The sequence below is a fragment of the Panicum virgatum genome, chromosome 9K (assembly GCF_016808335.1).
Source record: "Panicum virgatum strain AP13 chromosome 9K, P.virgatum_v5, whole genome shotgun sequence".
NCBI lineage: Eukaryota > Viridiplantae > Streptophyta > Magnoliopsida > Poales > Poaceae > Panicum > Panicum virgatum.
Genome location: NC_053144.1, coordinates 43,905,878 through 43,927,062, shown reverse-complemented (window position 1 = coordinate 43,927,062; position 21,185 = coordinate 43,905,878). Strand labels below are relative to the sequence as shown.

The following is a 21,185-nucleotide window of genomic DNA, read 5'->3' as shown; positions in this document are numbered from 1 at the left end:
GCAATCATTATGTCCAAATTTTATTGATGTCTATGTCAAGCACGAGTCAGGAGCATTTTGGAGAGCAACTTTTGTGTACGGAGAGCCCAGAACAGAAAACAGAGCCTTGTTTTGGGATCGGTTACGGTTCCTTAGGGCCCAATGGGAGGGGCCATGGGTGTGCATTGGTGATTTCAATGAAATTTTAAGTAATGAGGAGCATACAGGGCCTACTGCTAGGGGTGAGTCCCAGATGAGACAATTTCGTGATTGCCTTGAGGATTGCCAACTTGTTGATTTGGGCTTCAGCGGGCCAAAATATACCTGGAATAATAGACGACAGCATGGTCATAATATTCAAGTCCGGCTGGACAGAGCAGTGGCGAATGGTCAATTTACACAACTTTTTGATGATGTTCATGTTGAAAATATTGTTACAACTTCATCTGACCACTTTGCTATAATGTTATCTATCTCCAAGCATAATCACATAAGGCACAGGGAGGTGAGCAGCTATAATTTCAGATATGAAGCTGCATGGAGTAGGGCACCAGATTATTTAGAAACAGTTGAGAAATGTTGGGCAGATGCTTCAGCAAGGCCAAGTAACTTACAAAATACATGGGCCAACCTGAACAAGTTGGCAAGGCACCTTGCTGAGTGGAATCGAAAATCATTTGGGTCTCCCCGCAAGGAGATAAGAAAACTTGAAAGACGTTTGGCAAGGCTAAGAAATGACAGTGCCACAAGGCCTTATTCTCAAGAGGAAAGAGATATCGAACGAAGGCTCTGTGAGCTATTTGAAATAGAAGAAATAATTGATGGATAAGTCTTTGCTGTTGGTCTTTGTGGTCCCTTGTACCCCTGCAGCATCTTGTAGTCCTTAGCATCTTGGACTGCAGCATCTTGGACTGCAAGACAGCAGTTAGTGTCCTCTCTAGGACAGCAGTTAGACTAGTGTTAGACTAGCATTATTGGCTTCGTTTGCTGCCCAGCAGCCTGCTGTATATATATGTGGCCACCCCTCCCGTTGGAAGGTATGGCATTGTGAGTGTGAATGAAGAAAAACCCAGAAAACTTCCCCAACTTGAGTGTCATCCTCTCAGCTCAATGAGAGTGAAAATTGAGCTCCTAACATCTGGTATCAGAGCCGTACTTTCCTGTAGGTTGGATATCTCTTGCTCCTCCCCTTCCCAAGCCGCTGTAGCAGTCCAGCCACCACCACCAGCAGCTAGCGCAGCAGCAGCAGCAGCTGAACCAGCCACTACAGCAGCAGCAGCAGCCGCTACAACAGCAGCAGCAGCTCCGGCTGCCTCTTCTTCCCCGTTCCCTTCCCCCTCTCCACGCAACAGCCCCTTGGAGGCGCGCCATGTCCGACGCACCGTCTCAGCGCTCGGTCGCCTCGAGCGCACGGCGCCAGCGAGACGCCGAGCTCGCCGCGGCAGAGGAGCGCAGGCGAGCGACGGCTCAAGCCGCTGCAGCAGCGGCGAGGGCGGCCAGGCTGGCTGCAGCGGAGCTGGCAGCGGCCAAGGCGGAGGTGGAAGCAGAGGAGGCGGAGGATGCAGCGCGTGCGGCGGAGGTCGAGGTTGAGACCTTGCGCGGCAGCCTCAGCGGCTCCATCGCCGGCGACACCACCGCCGACAGGGACCTTGAGGAGTTGGCAAGGGAGAGGGCGCGGCAGCGGACCGCGCGGTGGGCAGCAGCCCACCCCCATGGCGGCGGCCCGGAGGCCGACGCGCCCGGCGGCGGCCTGGAGGGCCGGCGCGCCCGGCGGCGGCCTGGAGGGCGGCGCGCCCGGCCGCGGTCCAGGGGGCCGCGCGCCCGGCGGCGGAGGCGGCGCCCCTGGCGGCGGCGCGCAGGGCGGTGGCGGCGCTCCTGGCTGGGGTGCGCGCGGCGGCGCCCCCGGCTACCACGGCCTCCAGGCGGTGGTCAGGAACGTCGGTCCCGGCGGTGGGTGGCCCACCCTCACCAAGACCAACTACGTCGAGTGGGCCGCGGTCATGGAGGTGAGGCTCCAGGTGCGGCATATGTGGGAGGCAGTCCGGTACGGCGACGTCGACTACGATGAGGATCGACGGGCGCTGGATGCTCTCATCGCAGCAGCCCCGCCCGAGATGCAGTTCACGCTTTCCAAGAAGCGAACTGCCAAGGAGGCCTGGGACTCCATCGCTGCGGCACGTATCGGCAACGACCGCGCCCGCAAGACCACTCTCCAGGCACTTCGCAAGGAGTGGGAGAACCTGGCCTTCAAGCCAGGTGAGGATGTTGATGACTTCGCCCTCCGTCTCAACACTCTGCTGCAGAAGGTGGTGCAGTTCGGCGACGACACCTACGACGAGGAGAGAGCCGTCGAGAAGCTCTTCCGCTGCGTCCCCGAGAGGTACAGGCAGACCGCTCGCTCGATCGAGTCTCTGCTGGACCTCTCCACCATGACGATCGAGGAGGCGATAGGTCGCCTCAAGGTCGTCGACAGCGACGAGCCACAGCCTCCCTCGGGAGGCATCTCCATCGGTGGGAAGCTCCACCTCACTCAGGAGCAGTGGGAGGCTCGGCGCGGTGACAGGAGGAGGGGGGAGCCCTCTTCCTCGACTGGTGGCCGCAAGCGCGGCAAGCCGCGAAAGGAGCGCAGAGGTGCCCAAGCCGAGGCACGAGGGCGCGCCGAGGGTGGCGCCCGCGGAGATGCTCAGAGCGGCGCCGCTGACAGGCCCAAGGCGGCACGAGACGACGCCTGCCACAACTGTGGCAGGCCCGGCCACTGGGCCAGGGACTGCCCGCAGCGGAGGCGTGGGGGCCAAGCCAACATCGCGGAGGCCCAGCCGGATGACGAGCCGGCTCTGTTCCTACTCCACGGGGACATGGAGCCGCATCCGGCGGCACTGCCTGTCACCGCTCTACTCCACCTCGACGAGCCGCGTGCCCGAGTTCTCCTCGGCAACGGCTCCGATGACGACAGGGTCGATGGCTGGTACCTCGACTCCGGCGCCACGCACCACATGACCGGGCGGCGGGAGTTCTTCTCCGACCTAGACGTCGACGTAGGTGGCTCCGTCAGGTTCGGGGACTCCTCCGCTGTGGAGATCAAGGGCGTGGGCTCCGTGATCTTCACCGCCAAGTCCGGAGAGCACTGGATGCTCACCGGAGTCTACTACATCCCGGCGCTGCGGAACTCCATCATCAGCCTTGGGCAGCTCGATGAGAGCGGCTCCCGCGTGGTGATCGACAGCGGGGTCCTCCGCATCTGGGACCACCGTCGCCAGCTTCTCGCCAGGGTGATTCGAGGGAAGAACCGCCTCTACATCCTCCATGTCGGGGTGGCCCAGCCTCTTTGTCTTGCAGCTCGCAGGGACGACGAGGCATGGCAGTGGCACGAGCGCTTTGGGCACCTCCACTTTGAGGCCCTGAAGCGGCTCGGCGCCAAGGAGATGGTGCGAGGCCTCCCGTGCCTCGACCACGTGGAGCAGCTCTGCGACGTCTGCGTGCTGACGAAGCAGAGGCGGCACTCCTTTCCCCAGCAGGCGAGCTTCCGAGCCAAGGAGCGGCTCGAGCTCGTACACGGGGACTTGTGTGGCCCGGTGACACCGGTCACACCAGGAGGACGGCGCTACTTCCTGCTGCTCGTCGACGACCTCTCCCGCTTCATGTGGGTGACGATCCTCGGCAGCAAGGGAGAGGCTGCAGACGCCATCAGGCGTGCTCAGGCTGCTGCGGAGGCGGAGAGCGGCCGCAAGTTGCGCGTGCTGCGCACCGACAACGGCGGCGAGTTCACGGCGGCCGAGTTCACGGCGTACTGCGCGGATGAGGGCATCCAGCGCCACTACTCTGCGCCGTACAGCCCGCAGCAGAATGGCGTCGTCGAGCGGCGCAACCAGACGGTGGTGGGGATGGCCCGGGCCCTCCTCAAGCAGAGGGGCATGCCGGCCGTCTTCTGGGGAGAGGCGGTGGTGACGGCCGTCTACATCCTCAACCGCTCGCCCACCAAGGCACTCGACGGCATGACGCCGTATGAGGCTTGGCATGGGCGTAAGCCGGCGGTCTCCCACCTGCGGGTCTTCGGCTGCCTCGCGTTCGCCAAGGAGCTTGTCCACATCGGGAAGCTCGACGACAGGAGCACTCCGGGAGTGTTCATCGGCTACGCGGAGGGTTCGAAGGCCTACCGCATTCTCGACCCGGAGACACAGCGTGTGCGCACTGGCGCGCGACGTTGTGTTCGACGAAGGGCGAGGATGGGCGTGGGACAAGGCGGTGGACGACGGCTCGGCTCCGACGTACGACGACTTCACCGTCGAGTACGTCCACTTCGAGGGAGCCGGGGGAGTAGGCAGCTCTTCTTCGCCGAGCGTGCCTACCCCGGTCCCCGAGCCTCCACCGACTCCGGCGCCCGCCACACCGGCGGCACCACGCTCTTCAGCTACGACTCCGGCTGCGCCGAGTTCCTCGGCTGCACCACCACAGCTGGCGACGCCGCGCACTCCAGCACCGACAACCACTCCTCCGGGCACGCCTACTACAGCACCTGCTCATGCTGAGCACAGCCCGGTGGAGTTCGCTACTCCGCTCTCTCACGACGAGGAGCGCATCGACGCGTACCACGACGGTGAGCCACTGCGGTACCGTACGATGGAGGACCTTCTCGGCGATCAGCCGGTGCCGGGACTGGTGCCTCACGACCTGGAAGCGCAGTTGCACCTCGCGTGCGACGACGGCGAGCCTCGGTCTTTCGCAGAGGCCGAGGGACACGCGGCATGGCGTGCCGCGATGCAGTCGGAGATGGACGCGGTTGAGAAGAACCGCACTTGGGAGCTTGCTGATCTCCCTCGTGGTCACCGCGCGATCAGCCCTTAAGTGGGTGTTCAAGCTGAAGAGGGATGAGGCCGGCACCGTCGTCAAGCACAAGGCTCGCCTGGTGGCACGAGGTTTCGTCCAGCATGAGGGAGTCGACTTCGACGATGCCTTCGCTCCCGTGGCACGGATGGAGTCCGTGCGACTTCTCCTTGCGCTGGCTGCCCAGGAGGGCTGGCGCGTCCATCACATGGACGTCAAGTCGGCGTTTCTCAACGGCGACTTGAAGGAGGAGGTCTACGTGCACCAGCCGCCGGGGTTTGCGATCCCCGGCAAGGAGGGTAAGGTGCTACGTCTGCGCAAGGCCCTCTATGGCTTGCGGCAGGCCCCGAGGGCGTGGAACGCCAAACTGGACTCCACGCTCAAGAGGATGGGCTTCGAGCAAAGCCCGCACGAGGCGGCCATCTACCGGCGGGGCAATGGAGGCAATGCCCTGCTGGTGGGTGTCTACGTCGACGACTTGGTGATCACCGGCACCAAGGATGAGGAGGTGGTGGCGTTCAAGGAGGAGATGAAGGTCACCTTTCAGATGAGCGACCTGGGGCCTCTCTCCTTCTACCTGGGGATCGAGGTGCACCAGGACGACTCCAGGATCACACTTCGACAGACCGCCTACGCCAAGCGCGTCGTCGAGCTCGCCGGGCTCACCGACTGCAACCCAGCTCTCACTCCGATGGAGGAGAGGCTGAAGCTGAGCCGTGACAGCACGACAGAGGAGGTGGACGCTACTCAGTACCGGCGCCTTGTGGGGAGCCTCCGCTACCTCGCCCACACGCGGCCGGACTTGGCGTTCTCCGTCGGCTACGTTAGTCGGTTCATGCAGCGACCGACGACGGAGCACCAGCAGGCCGTGAAGAGGATCATCCGCTATGTTGCGGGGACTCTCGACCACGGTCTCCACTACCCGAGGTGCCCTGGAGCGGCACACTTCGTCGGGTACAGCGACTAGCGACCACGCCGGCGACATCGACACCAGCAAGAGCACGAGCGGGATCCTCTTCTTCCTCGGCGAGTGTCCTTGTTAGCTGGCAGTCGGTCAAGCAGCAGGTGGTGGCCTTGTCCAGTTGCGAGGCCGAGTACATAGCGGCCTCCACCGCGTCGACTCAGGCGCTCTGGCTCGCTCGACTGCTTGGTGATCTACTCGGCAGAGACATTGGAGCAGTGGAGCTCAGGGTGGACAGCAAGTCCGCTCTGGCCTTGGCGAAGAACCCCGTTTTCCACGAACGGAGCAAGCACATCCGGGTGAGGTATCACTTCATCCGAGGCTGCTTGGAGGAAGGAAGCATCAAGGCGAGCTACATCAACACCAAGGATCAGCTTGCGGATCTGCTCACCAAGCCCCTTGGGAGGATCAAGTTCCTTGAGCTTTGCTCCAGGACTGGGATGGTCCAATCTTCCCACAAGACGACGCACAAGACTTAGGGGGAGAATGATGGATAAGTCTTTGCTGTTGGTCTTTGTGGTCCCTTGTACCCCTGCAGCATCTTGTAGTCCTTAGCATCTTGGACTGCAGCATCTTGGACTGCAGGACAGCAGTTAGTGTCCTCTCTAGGACAGCAGTTAGACTAGTGTTAGACTAGCATTATTGGCTTCGTTTGCTGCCCAGCAGCTTGCTGTATATATATGTGGCCACCCCTCCCGTCGGAAGGTATGGCATTGTGAGTGTGAATGAAGAAAAACCCAGAAAACTTCCCCAACTTGAGTGTCATCCTCTCAGCTCAATGAGAGTGAAAATTGAGCTCCTAACAATAATGGCTCGCCAACGCTCTAGAGTGGACTGGCTTAAGGCCGGGGATCGCAATACATCATTTTTTCAGGCAAGGGCCACAGCTAGGAGAAGAACAAACAAAATAAAATATATCCGGCGTTCTGATGGGTCAAAATGTGAGGACCAAGCTGAGATAAAGGAAATGGTTCAGTCTTTCTACAATAACTTATTTACAGCTGAACCAAATGCTGAAATGAACCAAGTTCTAGCAGCTATTCCTTCTCGAGTTGATGAGGCCATTAATGAAGACTTATGTAAGGCCTACTCAAATGAAGAAATCAAAGAGGCACTCTTCCAGATGGGACCAACGAAGGCTCCAGGCCCAGATGGCTTCCCTGCATTATTTTATCAAAAACACTGGAGCATGCTGCAGGATGACATTTGCCAAGCTGTAAGGAATTTCTTAGAAGGAGATGATATACCAGATGGTCTATGTGACACAACAATTGTCCTCATTCCAAAGGGTTGAGTGGAATTATCTGCAGGGGGTCCTTCAGCAGATGGGTTTCACACAGGGGTGGATTAAAAGCGTTATGCGCTGTGTCTCCTCAGTTCGTTACTCGGTGAGAGTAAATGGAGAGCTAACAGAATCTTTTACACCTTCTAGAGGGCTGAGACAGGGTGATCCTATTAGTCCCTATCTGTTTTTACTTTGTGCTGAAGGCCTCTCTTGCTTATTGAAGAAGGAGGAACAAGCAGGTCGTCTAAAAGGGACATATAGCCAAGCATCGGGGCAAAGGATTAATCTACAGAAATCATACTTGTTTTTTGGCCATCACTGCCCTGCTGAAATTAAACAGAAGGGTTGGAATGATAGGCCAATGTCTAGAGCAGGGAAGGAAATAATGCTTAAATCAGTGGCACAGGCCATTCCCACATATGTCATGAGTTGTTTTCGGCTCCCTGATAGTTTTTGCGAAAATTTGAGAGCTACAATATCAAACCATTGGTGGGGCTTCGAGGGGGGCAAAAAGAAAATGCATTGGCGTTCTTGGGACTGGTTGACAACTCCAAAATTCTTGGGAGGTATGGGTTTTAGAGATATGAAGCTCTTTAATCAGGCAATGCTTGGCCGCCAATGTTGGAGACTTTTGACATCACCTGATTCTTTGTGTGCAAGGGTCCTTAAAGGGAGATATTATCCAAAGTGTTCCTTTATGGATTCAGGTGTCACAAGATCATGTTCTTTTACATGGCGAAGCTTAATGTTTGGGAAAAGTCTTCTGGAGCGTGGTATTTTTTGGCGAGTAGGTGATGGAAAAGAAATCAGAATTATAAAAGATAGATGGGTCCCTGGTGTACCTTGTCATCCTATCCATCCTATTGTTCAAATGCCTGATGATCTCAAGGTGAGCTCTTTAATTGACGAGTCATCTAAACAATGGAATGTGGAGCTGATACGCATATGCTTTAATCCTGCTGATGCTGAACATATTTTAAATATACCTCTTAGCCACAACCGGGTCTCTGATTTTGTTTCTTGGCCATATACCAAGACGGGTGCTTACACGGTTAAATCAGCCTATATCATGGTTAAATGTGTGGCTGCTTACTTAAAGGAGAGTGTCAACGGCAAAGGTGGTTCATCAAATCAAGCTGCTATTGCAGGAGAATGGAAGCGGATATGGAGTATAAACGCTCCACCAAAGATGAAAATTGTTTTATGGCGATTTGCACATGACTGTCTTCCAACAGGACAACAACTCAGAAGGAGGAACATATCTACTTGTGACCTTTGTTGTCACTGTGGGAGACATGAGACCATTGAACACACTTTTATCTCCTGTCAATATGTGGCTGAAATATGGAGGGAATTGAAGAAGAGATCGGGTTTCAAAAGTTTAGTCAAATATTTTGGGTCACCCAGGGACTGGATTTCTCAAATGTTGGCAGGCTGTACAGAAATGGAGGCCACTATCCTTGTCATAGCAATTTGGCATATTTGGGAGTCTAGAAATGCGGTGCGGAATGGTAAGAATGAAGTACATCCTCATTGCATAGTTGAAAAGATTTTAGCATATGTCGATATGGTGCTGCTGCATATGTTTAAGCATGTTCCGTCCAACAGGTGTGATTCTCCTAGGCGTAAAAAATGGGATCCACCGCCGGAAGGATGGGTGATGGTAAATGTTGACGCAGCAGTGTTCCAAAGGGCTAATCGCATGGGGATGGGTATTGTAATCAGAAATCACAAAAGTGAGTTCCTGGCTGCTTACAGACAGGGTTTGGACAGGATCATTGAGCCAGAACTTGCAGAGGCTTTTGCTTTCAGGCAAGCTGTAACCTTTGCTTTGGGACTCAATTATAAACGTGCCATAATTGCATCTGATTGCCTATCATTGGTCCAGAAGCTTCATTTCAAAACTTTGGATCGATCCAATACAGGGATCATTGTTGAGGACATCAAGAAGATGGCATGTATTCCTACTGTTGCTCTCTCTTTTGTTCATATTAGTAGATGTTGTAATGAGGTAGCACATGTGTTGGCACGATCTGCTGATCAACTAGTTGAAAAGTCTTGGTTTCATGTACCACCAGAGTTTCTCTGGTATACTCTATGTAATGATCTTTGAGCTAATAAAAAGCTACCCATTGCAAGTCAAAAAAAAGAATTGATAGCTTCCGAAACTAGGTAGAATCTGAAGGATGGAGAAATTCAACAGCAATATAGGGATAAGTAGTAGATGAGATTGGGCATGGGAGCATCAACTGACCAGCACAGAGTTGTACAATAAAATCACTTACAGAAATTCAGCCTCGCATTGTTAGTTCGCTGTTCACAGTAGCACAACATAGTAGACAGTAGCGGGATGCGAAGTTGATAGTAAGGGGGGATTCAGTAAGGGGGGCGGGCTTACGAAGGGGGCCCACTCATGGGTTCGTCGGCGGAGGTGTAGGACGGGGAAGTCGAAGGCGGGGTGGACCGGGCGGAGGCGATGGAGCTCGGTGAGGATCCCCGGGCGGAGCGGGGACGAGAAGCGCATGGGCTTGAACTTGCCGCGGCCATCGGTGCGGACGGCGAGCGCGAACTCGTCGGTGGCGGTGAGGGCCTCGGCCTGGTCGAACTCGGGGCCGGCGTCGTAGGAGTTGGTGAGGTTGAGCGTGGTGGGGTCGAGCGTGACGACGCCGGAGGTGGCGATGCACAGGATCCGGCGGTACCTTCCCCTCCACGAGTGCTTGACGACGAGGTACCGAGCGAGGTACTCGGGCTCCTCAGCGACCACGGCGGGAGCGGCGGCGGAGGCCGCGGCCGAGGTGGCCGCCTCTGCGGCGGCGTGGCGACTGGCGAAGTCCATGGTGGCTAGGCTCGGGCCGGCATTAGGTTTCCTCCACCAGGGTAGGGAAGGGGAGGAGTGGCGCGAGTGAGTCGCCCCCAGCGCGGCTGCCGATCTCGAAGGGACACGAGATCCCCCAGCTGCTGCCGCCTCGCAGGTCGCCGGAGGAGGGTGTTCGCCGGCGCTGCGGCCGGGATAATCGTTGCCGAGATTCTGTGTTGCGCGAGGATTCGTGGTGCCTCGGTTGATTGATCGATCGATCGATCGGTTGGTTGGCTCCTTTTTCCAGGATGTTTTATTGAAATTTTCTTTGCGTTTTCCAAGCTGTTTCTCGCTTCCGATCTCGATTTTATTACCTTCTGTCTACGTGGCTGAAGACAAACACGGAAGCCAAGTCCCCATGAAGGCACCGTTCGTGGGGAGAGGGAGAGGGATGCTTCAGAAATCAGGACGACTTGGCTTCCGTGTTTGTCTTCAGCACGAGTGAGGTTGTGTTATTTCTTTTTTATTTTCTTTTAAAATTAAAAAATACTCTACCCATTTCTCTCTTTTTTTGAACTTAATAACTACCCATTTCTAAAGAGAGAGCTTTCCTTGGTTCATCATTGACTTTGGTTGATTATACTTCTCATCGGATGCAGAACTCGAAGCGAACATAACTCAAAATTTAAAATATCAATTCCGTATATGAATTTATTTGATTTCATAAATAGTAGTATGAAATGATAATTAAAGTACACAAACACTGGATGGATTGTAAAGTAACGCAGCGGTACATTTATTGAAAGTTAAATTAAAGCCTTATTACGAGGATCTCCAGAATAGTTTCCTGCGAAAAAAAAATCTCCAGAATAGTTCTGAACAGTGACGGTTACATTGACATAGCAGATTTTTCATGTCAAATGTTGAAATGTAAATGGCCACCAAATCTACATCTATGGTGTATAGATGTTCCAATACGCACAATGTCATCTGCTTTTATTTTGCACCTAGTGATTTATCCGGCTATTATGATACGTTTTCGCTCTGACAGTGATCCGACTTCAAACTATTTCTGATATCCTAAAATATCCATACGCATGTAATATTCGATCCACTTCGTACCCACTAAATAAATATGGTTGACGATATAGAAAAAGTATTATCCATTTTCCTCTGATCCAGGGATAAGAATGAGTTGAGAGGACAGGTTCAATTTAGGCTATTTTAGTTGTGACTTCGATTTACCTGATTAGGAAAAAAGTTAGGTAATGTGTGACAAACCCAGATAATAAAACAAATGTAATATGAAGGTTTTCGTTTTCCATGCTCCAAGAGGGAATGAGATGAATCTTTGATTATACAAGGCTTATGGATTAACACTCCAGACTATGAGCATCGGTACTCATCTATCTCTCGGTCTAGTTTAGGAATCTTGGTTTATCATTTCTTGGCGGGGATTTTCTGGTTACTTCCTCTTTATTTTTCCCTTTGTTCTTAGAAGTATAACAGAGAGGCCTCTCGATTTTGTAGTTTATAGGAATGGAAAATCTCGTTCTGAAGGGCCAAAATTTTTAAGATGGGCCGGTGCATTTCAAATAATCCCGAATCTCGACATGGGCCGTTGGCCTTGCTGTACGGCCGAAGGCCCAGCTCACAGTCTGCGTAGCAACATAGTATTCTCCAACCTATTTATACGTGCAAGTTTTGTTTCACCGTGTAAAGAAAAGAAAATTTGTATATACACATCTGGTGCAAAACAGAACGCTCCAACTTATTTATTTACACTGCAAAATTCATCACTGTGAAGTGACAAGAGGTAGAACTAAAGTAGTAGAAAAAAAGAATTACATGGATTTCATGCAATAGAATCAAGTGATCACTAACTACATTTTCTAGCAGAAAAAAAAAGAATGCACAAGGGAGATGTATATCTCAGCGCATGCGCCATCATGATTCATCCTCCTCCTCCTCTCTTGGTTTCTCTACAGGTTCACGCCCAAGTATAATTATCAACCATGACGACGAGATAAAGATCAAGCAAAAGATCAACCTCCGGTTATTGCACATGGCATGGCAACGGCTCATGCAAGCATCGCTGCATCATCGCCTGATTGACTAGCGAGATCGAGAGCCTGCCTAATTATAGTCCGGAAACGTCCGCATCGCCTCCACCATGGACGGGGAGAAGACGGCCCCACCGTTGCCGGCGGCGCTGTTCACGCTCATCACCGGGCCGAGCGCCGCGGCGTCGACCGGCGGGAACTGGCCGGCGTAGAGCCCCCTCGGCGCGTAGAGCTGGTGCAGGTCTGGCGCGTCGGGCGCGAACAGCGGGATGTCGGGCGCCATGAAGTGCGCGTCCAGAGGCGGGGCCGGCGGCGGCATCAGCTGCGAGTCCGCGTAGGGAGGCGGCGGCGGCCCCGCGGCGTGGGCGTTGGCACAGCTCTCGGACGAGGAGGAGGACGACTCGTCCTGAGCGGCGGCGGCGGCGGAGGCCGGGCCCGCGTTGGCGCGCGCCGCCGGGGGCGCGCCGCGGGCGAGGCCGGGGCTGTCGAGGCCGGTGAGCTTCTGCACGATGGACATGAAGTCGCGCGGGTTGGTGCGGATGACCTTGGGCGACTGCGTGTAGATGATAACCGGCTGCGGCTGCTGCCTCTGCCTCGGCGGCGGCGCCGGGGCCGGCCGGTGGCTGCTGCTGGTGATGGCGACGGACGACGATACGGAGGAGTTGGTGGAGGACGAGGAGGGCGGCGAGTTGGCCTGCTTGTGTATGCTGTGGGAGTCCCTGTGGACCTTGAACGCGGCGGCGTGCCGCGCCCCGCCGGCGCCGGGCTGCCGCGGCGATGTGGGGCTCATGGGCAGTCGGCCAGTGGGTGGCTGGCGATGGGTGTGCCTGCCTGCCTGGACGGGGAGAGGGGGGGAGCGCGCGTATAAATAGCAGAGCCCGGGTGGGGACGCGAGGGCGCAGCGCATGCCGCCGGGATATTTCTCCGGGCGGATGGTTAGCGGCCGAGCGCGCGCGAGAGGATGGTGGCGGGAAGGAAGGCCGCCCGGCGAGCTACCAGACCGATCGAGAGGGTGGCAGTTACTGCTACTAGTAGCCTTGAGCCTACCCGTTTCGCGCATGCAGCAACAGCCACTCCTGTGCTCCTGACCGGTGGTCCCAGCGCCCAGCCCGATGCTACACTCCTCCCATAGTCTCAGTCCTCCACACGTGCCGCGCCACCGGCGGGCGGGCGTCCCTGGCCTGACGTCGCACGCGCATAGGAACTGAGCCACCGCCGTGACGCCGATGACGCAAGTGAGAGCTCCGGAACGTGCAGCTGCGAGATTCCGCTCAATATTGTTGCTTATTTTTTAAAAGAAAATCTCGGACTTTGCTTTTTTGCTGTGCGCGACCCGGACACGGTTTCTCTGCCAGATTCGTTCCCAGCTGCATCTATATATATTGACAGCATCTCCCCATCGTTTCGGTTCTCCAGGGCACCGTCTACCGATGGCGATCACGCCGCCGTACTGCGTCGACGAGGAGGAGCTGATGTCACCCAAGTCGCTGCTGGAGGACGTGGAGGTCCTCTCCCGAGGCGGTGGCGTGGGCGATAGGTGCGGAGGGCACCGCCGCGCAGATGGCGCAGACCATGGGAGCGCTCGCGGAGGACATCTGGCGGGGCGTGGCGGTGCTGGCCCTGCGGCCGGGCGAGGAGGCCGCCGTGGAGGCGCTGCGGAAGCAGGCCGCGCTGGCGGACGCGCGGCGCGCCGACGGCGAGGAGCTCCTGGCCACCACGCGCCGCCTGCAGGACCAGGACCTGCGGAGGCTGGCGGCGGTTGCTATCCTATCCGGGTTGCACTAGTATGCCATAACTTTTTTTTTCCCAATTTGTACCGTGTCATTGTTTCGTGAGTATACAAACGGTTTTATAGGAAAATTTCGTTTTTGTTTGAACCATCTTGATATATGGATTTAATCCAAGGTCGCTGAATTTTTCTTTTTAACTAGTGATTTCTATTTGTTTTTTAATTGAACAATTTCACTGCCCTTGTTCAGTGTTTGTAGTCGAAATGCAAACTTTGAAATATTATATTCAAAATATTGATCTTGGTTTAGCAAAATATTGAACCTAGCATTTAAAATTGTTCAATGCAGTAGAAAACCGAAAAAAGATTGTGACTCAATGAATAAAAGGAATTAGAAACATTTTTAAAAACAAAATGAAACAAACATTTCTCACACATGGTCATCGCCCCCGTTGATGAGTTGGCTTACCGACACTTTTTGGACAGCTACTGTGAGCTTTTGATTCGGAAATATACCTCGACCTATCTACATGGGCGTGAAGAAATTGAATTGCAAACCCTTCTATCCCTAGTAATGCGGTCATCATTCCCTTTAATGAGCTAAGGTTAGGGTTTTACGTCATCACAATAGAAATCCGTAATAATGTTTCATGTTGAGCTGCCACCATACGTAAATAAAATATAATCGCTCGAGCTGGTGGCTTGGTAGGAGTCGGTAAGCGATATCAGGTGGTGGGGCGTCATGTGTCGATCAGGCAATAGGAAACCATCTGAGGGGTAAATCACAAGGGTGAACAATCAAGGTCTGCCACAATGAAAGGGGTTAGGCTTAGGTGAGATCAAGGTGAGCCATGCACCCAACCCCCACCCAACAACCCAACACACACACACACACACACACACACACACACACACACACACACACACACACACACACACACACACACACACACACACACACACAACAAAACATAAATTCCGTTGATTTAGTAACAAATGAGCTAGGGGAGCGTCAACTTAACATCCGGTTGATATTTCATTATGATCTCGTTCAGATTTTGAACTAGTGAAACAGTGGCATGTCACAAAAGTGGGAAAAGGACAAAAAAGAAAGGTGAATGAAAAATCAAAACAGTGGTATGTCACAAAAAAGGAACTCACTCAGATTTCCATCACTGCGTATCTGTAACAGTGAACACGGAGACGCTCTTGATGTGGCAGCCTACGTCAGCAACAGCCACTCACCTTGCAACGGTTGTCCCTTCCCCTATGTTGCTTCCGTTCACCCTCCACTCGTCAACAGGAGTGCCTAAATCTAACTTTCATTATTCGGATTGGATACCATGTAGGCTAGACACTAAACATCTAGATTTGGATACGGATGGATCTTAACCCCTCTAAGCATATTCGAATTTGAAAACGAATGGATATTAACTGTACATTTACACCCCGACTTCCCAATAAGAAAATTCTCACGAGAGAGACATATGGTAATGAGGTTGGTGGTGGACGACATGGCGATGGTGAGCATTGGTGACGATGGTCAGGGGTGGAGCTATGTTGTATCTGTCGGGTGCGGCTGCACCCACAAAACTTTGAAAGCCAGCTATTAATTTTAAAGTTTCACCATATAAACTTAAACATCATCCATGTGATTTGAAGTGCCACATCCCCCTCAATTTCTCTCTAGCTCCGCCCCTATTGATGGTGGTATGCGGAGCAGTAGTCATGGTGTATGGATCTTGGCTCTAGTTATCAAGTCAAAACAAATATTTGTTGTGGATCCCACACTATTGGAAAATTAAGATTTTCCTATAGGTGATGAATTTTTTGATGGTTTTTATGGAAACATAGAGAAATTGCTATTGTTCTATGGGTTTGCAAAACCTGCAGAGAAAATTAATAGCACCCACAGAAAATTACGAATTAGCCTCGAGAAAAAAAAAACACAATTATAATAGAGTACATCGATCACAAACACCGAAGAGTCATATAATGAATCATGTGATGCTACCATGTGGAAATGCTGCACGTTAACATCCTGTTTTGCCGTGATTTGCGTTGGGCGATTTGGTCGATGCTTCTGTTCATGAGCAGTATCAGAAATTTAATCGACTGGCATCAAGATTTATTACAGACGTCTTCTTACATGAGAAACATGTATCTCAGTATCTATATGCATTCCAGAACCCAGAAGCAACATGAGCTGTGTTAACTACTTCACTTCCTCCTCTTCAGTGCACTGGTTCGTTGAACACCAGAGCCCAATTGACCTGTGGAGGATCTGAACTGCTGCTGGGGGCCAATGGCGAGAGCCCACGCAGGCACACACAGGACGGGCCACACGGTGTAAAGCCTCAGAAAGACGCGGCGGCTGTCTCATCGCAACGGCTAACTCGTAACTACTAACTCTCCCCTCCCTCCGTCCCTTTTGCTCTGCTTCTTCTTCCCCCTTCCCTGCTTCGCTGCTTTGGCCTATAAAAACAACCAACCAATCCACCGCTCCATCCGTTCCGCGACCCGCGCCGCACGAACGCAAGACAACGAGCGCCAACGAAAGCAAGGAGAAGAGCAGAAACGCGAGCGAGTCGGGGAGAGAGAGAGAGAGAGAGAGAGAGAGAGAGAGAGAGAGAGAGAGAGAGAGAGAGAGAGAGAGAGAGAGAGAGAAGGGACGAGGGAGGCGACCATGGAGGTGGAGGCGGCCGTGGAGGGGTGGACATCGCGGCGGATGCACCGGAACGGTGGCTTCTGGTTGAGAGCGGAGATCGAGGTGGACCGGGGTTCCTCCATTCCCAGGTAAGCATCAGCAGCGATCGGGTTCTTGCAGCACCGATCGTTCTTGATTCCTCTGGATGCTTCTCTCTCCCTCTCCCCTGCTGCTCTGCTTCCTCATTCTGGATGCTTGTACCATTCTTCTTTCTTGGCTCGGTCCACTGAATTCGTGTTTTTCTCGCCGTCCTTCGCCCAGAAAGCTGGCTGAATTCGTCCCCGGCTTTCGTCATCTCGTGTAGCAGCAAGATCGTTCTGTCTTTTCCTTGTCTGAATTCGTTGTGTTTGGCTCGCCGCACTCTGCAGGGGCCCGGGGTTCGGCTTCGCCGCCGCCGTGCGAGAGCCGCTGGTGAAGCTGCGGCGACCGGAGCACGACTTCGAGAGGTGGGACTGGGACTACTTCGTCTGGCCCCATGACCGGCTCGACGGTAAGTACCATGTTCGCAGGCTCTGCTGGCTGAACCTTAGAGGTCAATGAATCTGGACGGGACTCTTGACCAGGTTAATCGAAAGTTCGAAACATTCCTTTTTGTTACTTACCTGAGATGAGAAACTGGTGCTGCATCCGTCGGTTTTCGAACGAACAATATAGAAATGAAATTTCAGGAATAGATTAGTCGCCAACCATGTTCTGAATTTCTCGCGTTTCTCTTGATTTCTGCAAGAAATTGGGAGTGGTGAAAAAGGCTTAGGAATATGCGGTTGTTCAGGACTGCAGATAGGATAGGTCAATGAATCTGGACAGGAAAGTGGTCTAAGTTGATCTCTCGTTGAATTTGCTTTCAGAAGTAGTAAACGGCAGATATACCAATGAACTTTCATGGTATGAGTGTATAAAGCTTCAATAGTTTGTTCAGCGCATTTTCTTATGATATTGATCTAGCAGCACATTGTCTGATAACAAACTGAAAATGTAGTTGCATGCTTCAGCAGCATAGCATTATAGTGGTTATGTGCTTGTTGGTTGTTACAGGGTGCTGTAGACTATTTGTCGCTTCTTTAAGTTTGCTGGAAACCATGGAACCCCATTCATTCATCGCTAACTCCTTTGTTCCTCTACAATGTCTGACAAGAAACTGAAATTCTGATTTTATGCAGCCAATCTTGAGATGAGGGACAGTGATCCAGAGGCGACACTTGAAGCAGATCGGAAGGCGAGCGAGAGTTTCCTGAACAAGATCGCACTACAGCTGGAGAGCTATGAGATGTACCAGCACCTGCTGCAGCAGCACGCTTCAGCGTGGCCTTGCAACCGGCTCAAAAGTAAGCATGCTCAAGCACTCAAGCTCCTAGTTGATGATGTCTTGATCTCTATGAAGTTTCATAGTATAGTGTATGTATTTCCACTGCCCACATCATGATGTGGTCGATTCATTGTTAGTACTTAAATCCCCAATGGCATATGAGCACAGGTTCTGACTAAATTTGTTAAGAAACACAATGTCTGACTAAAAACAGAAAATTTAATGGCTGATTCCTATAGTTCAATGAATCTGGATGGAAATGTTCAACTAGATGACCGAGATTTCCTTTTTGATGGTTTCCAGAATGAGAAACTATGGCTACATTATCTTTTGGTTTTCGAATGAACCATATACAAATGAAACTTCCGTACTAGATTAGTCGCCAAATCATATTCAGTGATGCTGTTAAATACAGAGTAGTTGTTACAACAGGAAACTGAATTTCTTGCATGTCTACATTGTACAACCTTCCAGAATCCAGAATTGACACTATGGTTTGATTGCTTAATCGACACTCCTTGATTTTATTAACACAATTTTAACACATTTTCTGATGAAATTCATCTAGAAGCACATTGACTGATAAGAAACTGAAATTATAGTTTTTCGTTCAGTAACAGCATATAATGTACTACCTCCAGTCAAGTTTATTGACGTTTCAGACAGCAAAACCAGCTTGCTTTCTACTACTTGTTTTTCTTGTCTGAAACTTCAGGTTTACTTGACTGGAGGGAGTAGTAGTTATGAGCTGGTTTCAGGGTGTTGACAATTGTTGACGATTGTTTGTCATATCTGTAAAGTTTGCTGGAAACCATGGAAATAGGAAGCCATTGATTCATCACTTCCTATGTTGCTGAAAATAAACTGAACTTTTGATTCATGCAGCTAATCTGGAGATGAGGGACATTAGCATAAAGGCGACACTGCAGCCGGAAAGCGAGGAGATGTACCAGCACACGCAGGAGCAGCATACTGCAGCCTTGCCTCGCGACCATCTCATGGGTAAGCCTGCTCAAGCACTCAAGCTCCTAATTCATATGTCAATAAGTTTTGTTATCTATGGGGTTACAGTGCATATACTTCTACAGTCTGTATCTGTGGGATCTATTCATATTCAGCACTTAATTTCAGCATTGGCATTTAAACACAGTTTCTAAGTGAACAAGAAAACAGTTCCTGACAGAACTTGACGGTTTCTGACTAACTGAAAATGTGCAAAGAGTTACAGTAGTTATGTGTGGGGGTTCAGGTTGTTGTTTCTTCGTGTCATGATTGCTTCACTTTCAGTACCCATGCAATAGTTAGCGCCTCCTTTGTTCTGAACTTGTGTTCCTCTTTGATAAATCTGGCACTGGCAGGGATCCTGCCTAGGCTTTGAATGAGAACATGCTGTAATGTGATCATTTGTGACCAAGAAAAAAACTGAGTTTCTTGCACATTATTGTTAATTTTTGCATAAAACTAACATGGTGATGAGTACAAGGAAATTGCATAATCAAGTAGATTATCATGGAAGTCCAGCAACTAGGATCTGGTCGATTCATCACATCAGTAGCCCTTAAATTGAGTAAATCTTTTTCAGGAAACACGGTTTCTGACGAGAAACTGAAAATGTAGTTGTTCATTCTGCAACAACATAGCGTTACGGTAGTTGTGTGCAGGCTTCAGAGCATTGTCAGAATTTTGCCGCTTTTTGAAATCTAACTACTAACCTTAGCAATGCTATCGCAGTACAATGTCTGACAATAGACTGAGAAGTTTTGATTCATGCAGCCAATCTGGAGATGAGGAACACCGACGCGGAGGCGAAGCTTCAGACTGATCGGAAGGCAAAGGAGCGAAGCACGCGGCGGCTGAAGAGGTCCGAGATGGATCGGCGCACGCAGGAGCAGCACAAGGAGAAGGAGAACCAACAGACCGAGCTGTTCCGGACACCCACGCCGGTGAACAAGAAGGCCGTAGGACCCAGATCGGCACGGCGTCGCCGTGTTTTCGCAGAAGCTAACCTTAGCCCGGACGATGACAGCGCAAGGCAGAGGCAGGTTCCTTGGGCTTGTTAGTCGGACTTTCTCATGTGCCATCTGGTTGCTCCGATGGCTTGAGCTGCATGCATTGCAAGTCTGATACGACACAGCCTGAGATGTGGGTTGGTTTTCAGCTGGAGCTCGTTAACTGTCAGGAGTGGACCCTGAATTTTTTTTTTAGCTCAGGCTCTGTTTAGTTCGTTTTACATGTAAACGCAAAATTTTTTTGTGTGAGAATCTTGCCAATTTGAAGTACTAAATAAAGTCTATTTATAAAAATTGTGCAAAAGTCTATTTACAAAATTTTTTGCACAGATGAGTTGTAAATCGCGAGACGAATCTAATGATGCTAATTAATCCATAATTAACCAATAATTAGCGGATGGTTACTGTAGCATCAATGTTGCAAATCATGAATTAAGTATGCTCATTAGATTCGTCTCGCGATTTACAGCCCAACCATGCAAAAAATTTTGTAAATAGATTTCATTTAGTACTTCAAATTAGCAAGATTCCTTCGCAAAAGTTTGCGTTTACAGCTTTTTTGCGTTTATGGGGTGGGGCCTCAGAACTAGGTGAGCACGTTCGTGTGTTTGTACATAGTACAATACAATGCAGAGTAGAAACATTCCACGCATGGTTTTCCACTGCATGGTTCAGAACTAGGCTGAATTGTATTTCGGTTCAGAACTGTGTGGAAACAGTTTTCCGTTGACAAGTAGGAACAGATTCACGTCTCGTGAAGCTCAGTTTCCGTCAGTTGCCATTACTCATTTGTGTTGTTCGGTGGTGTCGTCAGTTTATTCTATAATCCTGCACCTGCTCTTCAGTTAGATGTGTTGATTCGATTGTTATATCGTTCTCCCTGCCTTAGTCTTAGCCGTTTGTTTGCTGGTTGTCCGTGGAAAACGCCCACCACTCCAAAATTAACTGGTGCGTCATTCTGTAAGAAAAATCTTTTACTTCTTCTATGGCCCTGTTTGGCAGGGCTCCAACAGCGGCTCCAAGAGCAGTTCCAGGCGGAGCCCTGCCAAACGGTGGTTTCGGCACCAGCTCCAGGTTTGGAGCCCCCGCTGGAGCCCCTCGTGGCTTCCACACGCGAGGAAGAGTCAGGAATTGTGGCTCCACGCGGCTCCAGCCTCCTCTTTCCAGCCTTGCCCTCGAGTGGGCCTCGTCGGGGTGCAGCCCGCAGGCCCGAGGTGGCCGGCGGCGGCGTCGGGCACGGCCTGCGGGGCCGACGTGGACGGCGACGGGCGCACCGACGGGCGCACATGGCGCAGCCTGAGGGGCCCGGAAGGACATGGCCGGCGGCGGCCGCGGGCGTAGGGGCTGTGGGGATGTGGCCAGCGGCGGCTGCGGAGAGGCGGAGGCGCAGGCCGTTGGTGCTCCAGGAGAAGGCGTGGGCCGCCGCTCTGGGAGGAGGCATAGGCCGCCGCCGATGGGTGGAGGAGGCTGTGGTGCTGGGGACGGGAGTTGCGAGGAAGGAGATGGGGTGAATGGATAAGAGGAGAGG

At 52.1% G+C, this 21,185-nt stretch overlaps 3 protein-coding genes across 4 annotated transcripts in view; 1 reads left to right on the top strand and 2 right to left on the bottom strand.

Annotated features, from left to right (window-relative positions):
* The window catches only part of LOC120651565 (dnaJ homolog subfamily C GRV2-like), a 34,189-nt gene extending 24,009 nt beyond the window's left edge, over nucleotides 1-10,180 (bottom strand). The window contains exon 1 of the mRNA XM_039929091.1: nucleotides 9,445-10,180. Within this exon, the coding sequence (XP_039785025.1) occupies nucleotides 9,445-9,882 (438 nt within the window). The 5' untranslated portion in view covers nucleotides 9,883-10,180. The remainder of the gene's footprint in view (nucleotides 1-9,444) is intronic.
* A 1,572-nt stretch (nucleotides 10,181-11,752) lies between these two features.
* On the bottom strand, nucleotides 11,753-12,696 carry LOC120648722 (VQ motif-containing protein 20-like). Its single transcript, XM_039925406.1, has one exon. The coding sequence runs from the start codon at nucleotides 12,694-12,696 to the stop codon at nucleotides 11,980-11,982; it is 717 nt and encodes a 238-aa protein (XP_039781340.1). The 3' UTR covers nucleotides 11,753-11,979.
* Nucleotides 12,697-16,062: 3,366 nt separating this feature from the next.
* LOC120651564 lies at nucleotides 16,063-19,951 on the top strand. Of its 2 annotated transcripts, XM_039929089.1 has the most exons (5): nucleotides 16,070-16,431; nucleotides 16,711-16,832; nucleotides 17,503-17,667; nucleotides 18,534-18,650; nucleotides 19,422-19,951. In XM_039929089.1, exons 1-5 carry the CDS (start codon nucleotides 16,322-16,324, stop codon nucleotides 19,706-19,708), a joined length of 801 nt encoding a protein of 266 aa, XP_039785023.1. In that variant the 5' UTR covers nucleotides 16,070-16,321; the 3' UTR covers nucleotides 19,709-19,951. The 2 variants fall into 2 exon arrangements, with proteins under 2 accessions (XP_039785024.1, XP_039785023.1); XM_039929090.1 differs by lacking the exon at nucleotides 18,534-18,650 and having other exon boundaries at nucleotides 16,063-16,431.
* Nucleotides 19,952-21,185: the final 1,234 nt, after the last annotated feature.